The sequence below is a fragment of the Polyodon spathula genome, chromosome 7, assembly GCF_017654505.1.
Source record: "Polyodon spathula isolate WHYD16114869_AA chromosome 7, ASM1765450v1, whole genome shotgun sequence".
In the NCBI taxonomy this organism is placed as follows: domain Eukaryota; kingdom Metazoa; phylum Chordata; class Actinopteri; order Acipenseriformes; family Polyodontidae; genus Polyodon; species Polyodon spathula.
In genome coordinates, this window is record NC_054540.1 from 12135981 (window position 1) to 12149598 (window position 13618).

The 13618-nt window shown below is 36.3% G+C and overlaps 1 protein-coding gene across 5 annotated transcripts in view; it reads right to left on the minus strand.

Annotated features, from left to right (window-relative positions):
• Window positions 1–13618, minus strand: part of LOC121318166 (serine/threonine-protein phosphatase 6 regulatory subunit 2-like) — a 46367-nt gene that overhangs the window by 4830 nt on the left and 27919 nt on the right. For 2 of the 5 annotated variants that reach the window (XM_041254559.1, XM_041254558.1), the window contains 9 exons: window positions 13041–13098; window positions 12418–12545; window positions 11681–11928; window positions 11368–11542; window positions 10469–10557; window positions 9367–9574; window positions 4189–4212; window positions 2946–3098; window positions 2297–2511 (listed from right to left, as the gene is read on the minus strand). In XM_041254559.1, coding sequence (XP_041110493.1) covers window positions 2460–2511; window positions 2946–3098; window positions 4189–4212; window positions 9367–9574; window positions 10469–10557; window positions 11368–11542; window positions 11681–11928; window positions 12418–12545; window positions 13041–13098 — 1135 coding nt within the window. In that variant the 3' untranslated portion in view covers window positions 2297–2459. Of the gene's footprint in view, window positions 1–2296; window positions 2512–2945; window positions 3099–4188; window positions 4213–9366; window positions 9575–10468; window positions 10558–11367; window positions 11543–11680; window positions 11929–12417; window positions 12546–13040; window positions 13099–13618 lie in introns of those variants that run through there. The other 3 variants (XM_041254557.1, XM_041254560.1, XM_041254561.1) reach the window with 3 other exon arrangements.

Genomic DNA, 13618 nt, shown 5'->3' on the forward strand with positions numbered 1-13618 from the left:
AAGCAAGGAATTTGGTATAGTTTTTTTAGTTGTGACAATGTGAAATCTGCATAATGTCAACCTGACCATGGGCTTTGCAGACATTCTCTGGATACACAATGAAACAGTTTGACTTTTCGTATGGCCAGCTACAAGGTAATTCAGTCATAATGTTGCCATGCTTTCAAAAGGAACACAACAGTGCAGCTCTATAGTATAAATTGTTGAAATTCCCAGGGTTCGACTGCATTTCTGCTTGAACCATTTGTTTTAAAACAACGTATTTCTGTTTAAAGTGAATTTTCTTCCTTTGATCCTGAATTCTGCTTGTTCTATTTTTCAATAATTTTGGCATGCTTGTTATTCTAATTTAGTCTTCACTGCAACCAAGTAGCTAGCTCAAACTTCAACACAGCTTCATTTGTTTTAATATATATCAAAACATTACCTCTAAAAAGGGAGCATTCTTATAACAGTTCCAGCCATAAAAAAAAAAAAAATACAACAGACCCTGTTACACTTTCATACAGTGATTATATCTCATTTTCAAGACAACAGCTGAAATATACTACTAAAATGAAACATATATATATATATATATATATATATATATATATATATATATATATATATATATATATATATATACACACACACACAGTGCTCCCTCACTATAACTGGGGTCTCGGGGGACATACGAGCGTTTTAACCGAACAGCGCTATAAAAATTGTGGGGGGGGGTGGCGGCGCTGTGGGACACAATATACACCTGACTAAAATACAAAATAAAATAACTCCCTCTCTATAATGCACATATACTGAAGCAAAGATGTAATTATCTGTGAATTAACCATGCATAAAGCACCATGTAATCAACGCTATGCTTTAAAAAAAAGAAGAGGGGAAGAAGGAATAGGCCTAGTTTCGGTTGCTGGAGCAGGGCTGAAGCGTCTTGTCTCCCGAAGAAAGCCGCAGCTCCTCTCACGCAAAAAAGTAAATAGATTAGGAAAGATAACAACTTAATAGGCCTAATATTTATTTAGTTATAAAACAAATGCGGAATAAGATGTCTGTGTTATAAAGGCCAGCGCAGCTTTTCTTCAGTTCAGATACTGTATCAAAAGGGAGGCAGAAACAGAAGTTTGACTGAAAAGCTGTTTACCGTTTGAACAACACCGGCACTGTATTTACTGTAGAAATATTGCATGAATCAATAGTATAGGGAATTAGGGGACATGCTGTAGGAGCAAAATATACCTGAGACGCGTTATAACCGAAAGCCTTATAGCAATGGAGAGCACTGTGTGTGTGTGTGTGTGTGTGTGTGTCTATATATATATATATATAGACACACACACACGCAAAGTTAAAAATTACAAACGACTCAACAGAGTATAGAAAGATGCATGCTGGGAATAGCAAGAAGAGACAGGAAAAGGAAGGAATGGATAAGAGTGCAAACAAAAGTATGCATTGTTATTATAAGAGCGAAAAAACTGAAATGGCAGTGGGATGGACACGTAGCAAGAAGAACAGACCATCGCTGGACCAAGGAGATATTAGACTGGATCCCAAGAGATATAAAACGACCTCCAGGAAGATGGCAAGCTAAAATTAGGATAACATGTCGGAGAAACGGAGATGAGGGATGCAGCAGACAGGCTTTTGTGGAAGAATCTTGGGGAGGTCTTCATCCAGCAGTGGATTGAAAAAGGATGATGATGATAATGATGATGTGTGTGTGTGTGTATATATATATATATATATATATATATATATATATATATATATATATATATATATATATATATGTCTATGAGTAGCTCATGCCTTGTTCAATGGAACAAGTACATTTTTTGTTTTGTCAAAACAGTTTGACACATCCGAACCATTTTTATGTAAAAGATAAAAATTTTGTTCCTGTTTTTTTTACTTAGGACAACAAAGTGAACAGATAAAATCATTGGGGGGGGGGGGGGGGTTCATTGAAATCTGGTTTTGTTAAATTCGACTCTGAAGGACTTTTTTGAAAAACGACAGGATTTCACTAAGTTCAACGTTAAACTGTCTATGTAAATCCTTTAGCTCTGATTACCTTTGGCGAGTGATGAAATACCGACGAGCGACTGCTGGGGGTACCTGACTACGGGTATTGGTAGAATGTGTTGGACTGATTTGCCGAATTTTAAGGTAGAAGTCTACCTTGTCGGTGGTTCCCACCATAGAAGGTCCTTGGTTCTTTTTCTAAGGCATATATTTAAAATTGTAACAGGATGTCACTGCTATGTAAATCGGTAGTCGATTTTTATTGACTCACACACACACACACACACACACACTATATGTATATTTTTAATACTAGTCCTGATCGTCCAATTCCGCAGCATTATTTTATTTCAAACACCAAGTTGCATCAAGAGGTTTTGGAGTAAAATGGAAGCGGCCCAAACTGTTTCCGACCTGGTCTTATCCCAACATTGTCAAGCAGGACCATTGAGAGTTGTTTCAGAAGAAGGCACTGCCTCTTCTCTGCTGTAAAACATCAAATAAAACACCAACTTGTGAACAAAAACAATACTTTCAATGTGTAAATTATGATCTATGCAAAACAAACAAGCAAATAAATAAAGAAAGTGAGAGAATACACATTACAGGATTTTATTTATTTATTTATTTTTTTAAGGTAATGTATGTAAAATGGTGGATCAAATCACAGATTGGAAACAAATGTATGTAGATTAACAACCTAAAGTTTTAAAACTTTCAATGCTGAACATCAGCTTTAGGGATCTATGCTACACAGGGAGAAATTATTATAAAAAAAAATCTAATTAAAAAAACAAACAAACAAAAAAAAAAAACCTCAGGGACCTGGTTTCAATACTGGGTCAATCTGAGAAATCTCTGTTTAGTAAGCTCACAACACAGCCTTAGGTATTTAAAAACACAACTGTTTGTTTGCTTACTTTCTGTCTTTTGCTATAAGCTCTATTGTTGTGCTGTCTGTAGCGCTGGAGTTTAGAGGGTCTTCTGACGGTTCTGTCCTGTGTGGAGATTCACATCCCTTCTGAGGGACATCAGTTACAGTGAGCTTGTCTATAAGCATGGAATCTGCATCACTGTGGGGGGAAAAAACACATGTACAGGTTGGTAAAGGGTGAAGAAAGGCTTTGTGTCCTTTGTTATTGGTTTATTTACCACAGTCCTGCTCCAACTGTAACACTAATTGAATTAATTAATAATTAAAGCAAGGGGTAAGGGATACGCTTTATGTTACTGATTTAGACTTGTTTTTAAACCACTTTCCATCTTTAAAAAACACAAATCTATAAGATGGAAGACAGCCAACTGTTATAGGGTACACCTGCAGAAAAAAGTTTTTTCTTACTGTTCCCATTTTTAATTTGAGTGGCATCTATCGGGCAATATCATATTTTTAATACTTAATACATCTCACAAAGCTAAACAACATACTAAAGACTGAAGTTGTTTAAAGATTGTATCATTTTTTGATTCAAGCACCAAGTTTCCTTTGCATGAACCTACAAAGGATTTGATGCAGCTATGACAAATACGAATATAGCAACAGACAAGTTCATTTCAGCAAATACTGTACACCAACATGCAATGATCTTTTTAACACCCACACACACACACTTTACATCATGACAAAAATGTGGTTATACAATCTCCCAGTAGAGTGTACTTCTACATGCCAGAAATGTTAGTACCTAAGGATAATTGTACCTCAAGCCAGACGTACGTACAGTATGGATGGCCAACAATCCAGCTAACGCATTACTGCAAATGTTCTGCCACTTGAAAGGTGTAATTAGTGCAGCAATACAAGCATATCAATTTAAATATTTTTAGTTAAAACATGTTAGGCTGGCACACTGTTCAAAAACTTCCTCAAAGCATGCAACATCAGCATTAGTGTATATATATGCAGTTTACATTTCAATTTCAGTTAACAAAAAACATATTATAAAAAAATGTGTATATATATATATATATATATATATATATATATATATATATATATATATATATATATATATATATATAGCGTGTATAAGGGGCCAGGTGATGTTACTTTTTAAAAGGTCTACATGATTGTTTGGATAGGTAGCTATCAATTTTAAGTAAAACAAAAGGTGAAGCACCATGTGGATAATCCTACTGCACTGTGCATGATTTGCTACATACCCTCTAACTGAAGGCCTAAATATTCTGAGCCACAGCAGCAGGGAGAGAAAGGGAGAAAAAAAGAAAGAGGCAACGATAAGAACAGCAAACAGGAAAGGCATAGCATGTACAGTAAAGCACCAGTTATTGCACAAAAGAAATACAGAATTAAGTGTTAACACTAGAACCGCTATGCGGGTCAGTTTGACCCATTTTGCATTTAAAATGTTAATTAGTCTTCTGTTGTTAATCGTATGTATATGTCCGTTTTTGACTTTTCCTAAATATATTAATTAAATATCCTGACAGCACTTGATAGCCAGAATCGCAAAAATGATAACGGTTATAAACAGTTCTACCTAGAACTGCCATGTAGGTCAATGTGACCCATGCATTACAATACATGTCTTTTTTTATATAAACGCAAGATATTTTATTATTTTGTAAATGCAGCAAACAAGACACGCCTCCTCCTCCTAGCACATGTTTTGTTTTTTTAATTTCAAGCATTTCTTTGTAGACTGACTGATATAGAAATTGATATGATTATGGATTTTTCAAGATGCCAACTCAGTGAAAGCCTAGTTGCTTATTTTTAATGTACCTGGGAGACAACAATCCTTCATTTTGTTCCAGAAATGCAACTGGGAATATATCAGAAGAAAATATTTAATCTTGAAGTAGTCATTTTGCTTGAAATACGGCAAGCTGCTGTCAGATGCAAACAGCTGCAGTCAGATGCATACAGCAAACTGAAATGACAGGTAGGATAACAACATATGCTATATATTCTTTTTTTACATTATTTTTAGAAAAAAAAAACATTTCGGTATGGATGAGCAAAGCTTTTTGACTTTTAACCTTTTGGGAGAGAGAGAGCTAATAAAAGGAGTGGTTTTAACTGCTATTAACCCTTTGCTGTCCTATGTCGGACCAGGTCTGACATTACAATTTTCCCTTTTCGGTCTCATTCCCTGTCCGAAATCATCAAAAAGACGTCAAGCACACATATCTATTTTTTTTTCTCCGGAAAGTGAGAAAACTTTTCAATGGCCGAGAGAAGCCCCTCCAACCCACCCCCTTTTTTGGGGGGGCACGGATATGAGCAATACACATAGCCCCTGCACCACAGAGATAACACGGACATAAACAAGATAGCTGCTTCTGCATCCAGTGCTCAAAGAATATCACGGTCATTTGCTAAGCTTTTTGAGATGTTATAGTAATAAAATAATTACTTGGATTGCATTATTTAGGGGTGGAGCGGGGCTGGAGATGCAGTACTGAGTATCCTGTTGATATGCAGTGCCTTTTAAACCTGTTTTACTTTTAATAAAATTACTTTTAAACAGCGTGTGTAAAATAAACGGTGCATGTGAAAATAAATTGGACCTGACTCGCCTGTCAGGCACTGAATAAATGGACCACAAAGGGTTAAAACCAGCCCTGGTGGCCTGCCTTTTCTGCAACGGTGCTAGAAACCCAGCACACGGTTGATACATTGTTGCCAGAAGTGGAGGCGAGGCAGGTACCCAGACACGCAATTCGAAGCTGGCAGGGGAGAGTGTAGAAATGCAAAACTAGACTCACCCAAATAATTGGCATAGGCAAAACTAGGATTGGCCCAACATTGATGTTGATGCGTTGGATGAAACTAGACTTGCCCAAAATTAATGACATGGGTGAACCAGATTCGCACAGCATCGACTTTGAAGCGTTGGACGAAACTAGACTCACCCAGGCTAGTCCAGAAATTCAGTGAAAAATGTCATCTTTTTCAAGTTCCAGCCAATCTAGATTCGCCCAATTGGATGCGGATGAGTGCTGAAAAAAAAGTGGTAACTTCGGGATTCGCCCAGAAGCCCTTGGCGAAATTAGATTGGCCCAGGCAAAACTTGACTCCCCAGACCACCAGGTTTCACCCTTAACACACACACACACACACACACACACACACACACACACATATATATATATATATATATATATATATATATATATATATATATATATATATATATATATGGTATATCAGGATACCATCAATTACTGTAATTTTCCGCATTAACTGGAGAGAAGGAAAATAACATGCTTCTTCTTCAGACTTACCCACCAGTTGGTGAGAAGCTGCCAAGAGACTTGAAAGTAATTCCTGATTAACTTTTTTCTAATTTTATTTTTTTATTAAAACCTTTTTTAAATAGTTTACATTTTAGTCAGCAATTCCAGTAAAATGGAAAATCATAAAAAGGTGGCTTCAGTGCTGAAAATGAGATCATGGGCACAGTTATCCAACAAATTCTTTGATTGTTTTATTTAGAAAGACTATACTTGGCTTTGAAAAGCATTCTTTATCAGTGTATACCCACTGCACATCATACTTTGGCAGGAGGACAAGTTACAGTTCCACTATCAGTATAGAGAGTTTGTTATGGGGGCCCAACAACGACATCATAATCTGCTATTGCTTGCTTAAAGCGACTGTATGGAAAGGGTTCTACTTACAGTAAGAATTACTACGACCAATACGACGACTGCTACTACTGCATATTTCAGTGGTTTTAATGTTAAAGAATTTAGAATCTGCTGTCCCCATTTTGTCACATATATTGTATCCTGTGTCCTGTAGTAAATGTTAAACACTGGTTTGTTCTCCTGGTATTTGTGCGCAACATTACAATTTATAGTTAGTATGTTAATCACATTTTAAGCCCCTTTATCTACTACAAATTTGATGCTAAATGAAATATAGGCTCGTGAGAACTGCACTGGGGTTTTTTGTACAGCAGGGTTTTAAATGTCTGCATTGCACTAAAACAACTTTGTGAATACGATGACCCCTGACAACTGACCAATCAATTTCTTGCAAGGAGGCCTCTGACAGATAAGAGTACTAAAGAACCTTTAACTCTTTGAGTAGAGTCCCCTAAGGCTTTTTTATTTATTTTTTTATGCATGCACTTAATTATTATTAAGTACAGCGTACAAACAAGCTGAAATATATGCTTGTATGTATGTAATGAATACTGACAAAATACAGACAAATAATTTTTACCTAATAAATAAAACAAATATATATTTTTATTTAGTCATAGGGAAAAGTTTTGACTAAAAATAACATGTAGGCAATGAACAATAAACAACGGGGTGGAACAACCACAACAACATGTCCTAACAAAAAAAGGGCGAAAGTGAGAGAGAGACATGAATAAATCATATCCGGGTAAACAGGCTTTGAGGGCGGAGGGAGCGAGTGTCTAACGCTTCAGTGTATAAGGTACTCCTTGAAGCATGGAGCAACGCACAGACCTTGCCGCCACCTCTTCACTGTCACTGTTGATGGTAAATATTCTTTGCTTATGTCTTCACTGACACACTCGCTGGCAGCCGATTTAGTGGACGAATTGTATGCATTTGAATATAAATCTGAATCCGAATTAAGTATTATTACTAATACTTCTTTCTCACGAGTGATTTTCGTCAATTTACAAATACTGCTGACATTTTTGTGAATGGGATAATTATATGTAATTCAGTCAATATCTAGCAGAGGGCTCAAGAGACCAATAAAAGGTGTTACAGAAACCTAATGTTACAATATAATGCGATCAGGAATTTTTTAGGCTCTGTAATTCAAATTTAAAGTTGCAGAATGTACCGGTTCGTTCATACTCCCTGGGTACCAGAAAGCAGCTAACGTACCGGTACATTCGTACTATTCAAAGGGTTAAGAAAATATGCAAAATAAAAACACTGTACTGTATTTATTATGTATTTACTCATTGCTGCTGCAAAAACACAAGTCAATTAACATTCAACAGTTCTATAGCTAGGTGCACCTCAGCTCAAATTTTAGGGGCAGTGACTTGCAGTGCATAGTAAGTCATAGTCGTTAAACAGAGATTCTAAATTGTGGTACATGTACTTTTACAGTCTGTGAAAAAGAACGGTTAAGGAATAAGGCAACGTGCATTTAAAACTGTCCTTAACCAGGACACTGCTATATTCTAAATGTATTTTATTATAGTTTCATTCATTGTAAAGTATCCCAGTGTTCAGAGAAAGGCTGACAATGCAAATTTATGAACACCCTGGATGAACCCAAGGCCACTAGAATTCTGTCTGTTCAGGCTTTCACTTTTTAAAAAGATACACTTTAATTATTCACCTGGCATTAGAGTCCCCTAAAATATTGGTGCTTGCATTACCAGTACACTGGGGCAGGTATTCTGCACATGCCTAATTATTACTGACCATTGTTTTTGGGTCTCACCCTAAACTGTCACATAAAGCAAATAAATGGTGCTTTGCTGTAAAAAGCATACATTAAAACCCCTTTTTTTACAGTACTATTAAATAATAAACAAAAAATGAAAAGGTATAGATGCAGTATCCCTTTGTCTCTCATATACAAGAAACACTATGGTGTTTAACAAATTCCTGTTCATAAAAATATATTTAATCGAACGAATTAAAGAACATGCTCTCCCATTAAGAACTTGTGGTTAAATAGACATTTTTAGACAATGGGATAGTGAATGTTTACAGCAGTTATCTAAAGCATATCTGTTCTCCAAAAACATATATAGGGATTGGCCCAACTATACATCACAGGTCACACAAAAGAAAAACAACTTCTATACAAAAGATGTGCTGATTTTTGTACCTGTAGGAGTCTTTCCCTCTAGTTGCCATGCCCAAGGTTGTTGCCAAAAATGAATGAACACAGGGAATGATAAAATAATCATAACAATCTTTCACAGTGTAAATTTCAGAACACCACAAATCGTACCACTTATTGTATTATCTATCACACATGTATTTTGTAAATAGTCTGCATTGATAAATTAAAACAAAGTCAGTCAAAGGCATTCATGAAACTTCTGGAGCAGGGGGTGGGTGGGGAATCTGGAAAAAGTTTTTAAAATATCAAACTTTAATCTGAGTCACCATTTTTAACAAATCTGACTACGTAACTATCATGCATAGATCTTCAGGAAGGATGGCATTTAACATTTCACTGAACAAGCATTCATGACCACCTAATAAAAACACATCTTAAATGTTACTACATGTTAGCTTTTTGTTGTACTTACCCTGAGGAGGCATTTATATAAAAAAAAATAATTCCTTAATTTTTTTTTTTTTTTTTTTTAATACCTAAGAAATGAAATGGGTCACTGTTGTTATTCACTGCACCTTGTGAAGACTGCTTTCTCATTTTTGGCGTCCATGGTGAGTTTGACTGTTTCATGCCCTGAGCCAGTCTTTATGGTTTCTGTGACTATGTCTGTTTTATCTTCCTCCTCTTCGCTGTCAGACCCGCCAGACGAGCTGCTGTCAGATGCCACCAAAGGTGCCTTTCGTGCCACACAAACATTCCAGACACAAGGGGAGGAGCCACTCACTGTGAACACCACACAACAAACAGCTTTAGGTTTTATGTCCTGTGACAAGGGAATACTGGGGTTACCACCACAAGTAAATGATGTTGGCATTCAACAGTCTAGTGAGACTGCAGTGCACTGTTGCCTTGCCCACCCCGTCTCTGTACAAAGCAAGTCTATGGTGCAGCATATCACTGTGCCACCTAGTGCCTAAAATGTGTCACTGTGTCTGTTATTAAATCATTGAATGGTTACATGTAAGTTCCATTTCTGCTCAATTAAACATTCCTTTCTATAATCAAGAAAGTCACATGACCACATTACAGATCAAAGTAGCCTGTAAATTTAATTTTCTGTTTGTTGTAGTTTGCTAGAGTGCTTTTCTCAAATGTGAATCCAACTCCTTTAATCTTGACCATCATCTACTGTGTTGCCAAAATGTTGTTCTTAAACATATGCTGGAAATAATTACCTCTTTTTATGGCTATTGACTTTATAATGCAGCTTAGTTACTGTTTAATGGTTTTAATCCAGTGAATATATTAGTTCTACTAGATTAAAAATCTGTATAAATGAAAAGTACCAACACGTTTGCCATGAACAAACATTTACTTTTTTTTTTTTTTCAGAAAGTACCAGAAATGATCACTAAATGCATGTTTAACATGTATTCTTGAATTGTCTTATATTAAGTGTAGGGCGACAACACTTTTGTCTGCGACTGTAATAATCCATATGTGAGGTACATGTTGATACAGCTTTGCAGGAACATAACATCCGTTGATGACAAAGAATAAGAAGTATGCATTTGTGAATCACTGTTGACCTATTGTCTTTTTAGGGAATGCTACTGATGACATGCAAGTCTGAGATTCTCACAGTGGTTTTTAAAACAATAATGCTAATATACTTACAGGTTTTGTCCTGGTTTTGTTTGAGGTGCTCTTCAGAATCATTACTGTCTGAGTCGACAGGGGAGCTACATCTGGGGCCAGACTCTGAACTGCAAAAAGAGCATTTAAAAATAAAAACCTACAATAAAGGAGGATTAGCTTAAATGTGAAACAGCAAATAATTTAAAATGTAAACTGCACATTACTTAAATAATAATATAATATTATGAAGAACTATCTTGCATTCCTTTTATATTACTATAAAAAAAGTTGTTAATTACTTAATAAAATGCACTTAAATACAACTGCAACCACGCCCCCCCCCCCCAAAAAAAAATGCTGTTAAAGATTGCTGAGTGTTACAATATTAACAATAATTTTATCTTAAACACTGTTAATTGTATAGTTTCAAGTACAAAAACATGAATGTGTTTGTTCTCATGCTGAAAGTGGTCCAACTGAAAATATATAAACACAACTGCCTTAGAACATTCAAAAGAAACTGCATTCTACAAATCAATGTGGCTGATTTCACAGCCCGATTATCACTAGTCTTGGACGTTTATGTATTAAACTTAAATCAAGCTTTCCCTCTCTCTCATATAGTACGCTATAGAACAGAGCTGCTGCTCAATACCGCATACAGGCTTCATTTTTAAGCGGAAGATGCCCCCTAGAGACTTTACCTTATAAAAGCAAGTTCTCACATTCTTTCATTCATACAGAGTCGATTTCATTGAGCTTTTATTTATATACTTATTTAATGATTACCCCCCCCCCCCAACATGTATTTTCCCTCTCTAACCTAACATAAAAGCCTTAAAATATAATGCGAGTTAATGAAACTTCAGTGTTTAATTCTAAGAATATGTGATTACTGTATAGGGAAAGTGAACTAAATGTTAAGGCCCTACACTCACCAACAGAAAGGCTGAAAGTCTGTAAACTTTGCCCATCCTTTTCCCTCGGTTATAGTGGTATCGCATGCTGCAGCTGCTGCTGAATCCCAGACGCTGGAACCCACATCCACAGCCACGCATGGAAGGGGAGACTTAGAGTTCACTGTGTCCTCAAAGGTAGCTGTCCATACAGGGCCTAAAGAAAAATGAATGTGTCAAAGAAACAGATTGGGCAATTCTAAAACGCAAGGCTGTGTTAGGAAGTAAAATAAGATGCCAATGCCAGGTTATTAAATAGGAATATTGTTAATATATTAACTTTTTTTATCATTACTTTTGGGTGAATCTGCTTGTTTGCTCTCAGCTTGGCGATTCCTGTTTCCATTGGTTTCAGTCTTGGCTGATTGCTCTCCAGGCTCTGGCTGAGGCTCTGGCTGTGGTTTGGGTTGTGGCTGGGGCTCTGCCTGTGGCTGGTGCTCTGGCTGGGGCTCCTGTTCCTCCTCTGAATCAATGCTCCCATCCTGCTCTCCGTTTTCCACATCACTCTTAGAGGAGCTTTCAGAGGTATTTGAAACACCAAATCTATTGTGGAGTCAATAATCATAGAATAACTAAGGTACCACAGTGCTTGAGCAGGCCAGAATTCAAATCCATGAGGTGACTCTTGCACTCAGCAACACTTCTTCTATCGTTGTGATGTAAATTACAAGTTTTACCAATTTATTCAACGTAAAACCACGTAGGTTGTCATAGAAGTCATGTTGTTGACCTTACACCACTAGGAAAGTTTTCTTTCACTTTTATTGTACAGTACCAAATTATGCCTAATCTGTAAATGTCCATGTGGCTGAATGCGAATCACAAGGCCCTGACTGTGTGCTGCTTCACAGAACTGTGGAGCTTTCTAGAACAAAATCCAAGATAACAGATGATGACAAAGATCAATTTAAGAAAACCAAGAATACCTCCAAGTCTCAGCAACCCTACAGACTTGACCATGGTTATATATTAGTCTACTGGAACGTAATTGAACCTGACTATTTAGCTGAACCTCTGCAATCTCAGCCTTACCTTGTTCTTGATTTGACTTGTGTTGCATAGTTGATCTCTTTCTCTTCCCAGATGTCCTCTTCATCCTCACCGTCATCAAACTGCTGTATCCGCTCCTTACAGCATGCCTCAAACACAGCTGCATTTGGCTAAAAGTTAAAAAAAAAAAAATAATAATAAATTATAAATTATATTATGTACTGTTTACAGTTCTATTCTTGCAGTATTTAATACTATGAGTGTTATTTTCCCAGGTCAGCTCTTCAATAACTGCACCATCTCAGGCAACATGTTTGTGTGTGAGGGTGGGAGACAACAATAACAAACCAGCATATTATAGCATGCCCTTGGCTTGATACGCATAACTATTCAAGGTACATACCTGGCGCTATACCCATGGTCATTGGGTACTAATGGTTATGAGGTAATCAGAGGTGTAGTGTTAATTTAAGGGTCCTCTAAACAAAGCTTGCTTTTTAATCAGTGCTGGTTCATGATTTTGACATTTCTCTATTATATTTCTTTATACTGAGCAAATAACTTGCATGAAGAGCAAACTAGAGTTAAGTAGGCGGCATAATTTTCTACTGGCAACTTCCAAACTTTGAGAAACAAAGATTTCAAGAAAGAAAGATGGTACTTACACTATCATCATCAGCATCTAACTTGAAATTTATTTCTGCAATCTTGTCAAATGTGGCACTAAAAAGAAATAAAAATTGGAAATTGGATGTTTTATTTTAATTAAAAACAAAGCAACCCAGTGGTATGATGTAAGGGGAATGACCTTTCATATATTATAGTTTTTAAACATGAAGCAAAACTGATATGTGAAAATGAGTTTCACAGTGGCTGTAAAGTGGAAAAAGTATATGTAATTATGTACAACTGTTGCTAACAGTTTCTGAGATATGGCTGGAAGTTGCACATTTGACTGCAAAATGTTTATTTATTTATTGGACAATGACCATAATGAAATTTGATCATAAAATAAAGCTATGTACCAAATATGAATGAGGACAATAGAGTGTGCTGTCTCCAACCAGCAGACACCTAAAGTAAAATGACTTTAGACATGAGACATCAACATTTTAAGACGAGGCAAAAGATTTCAGTTACGAGACAGTTGGTCTATTGAGTTAGTTCTGATACTTCCCACTAATGCCTAAATCAGAATTGCATGCTGGTTACATATTAATCTGTATCCTCTAGTGAACATTAT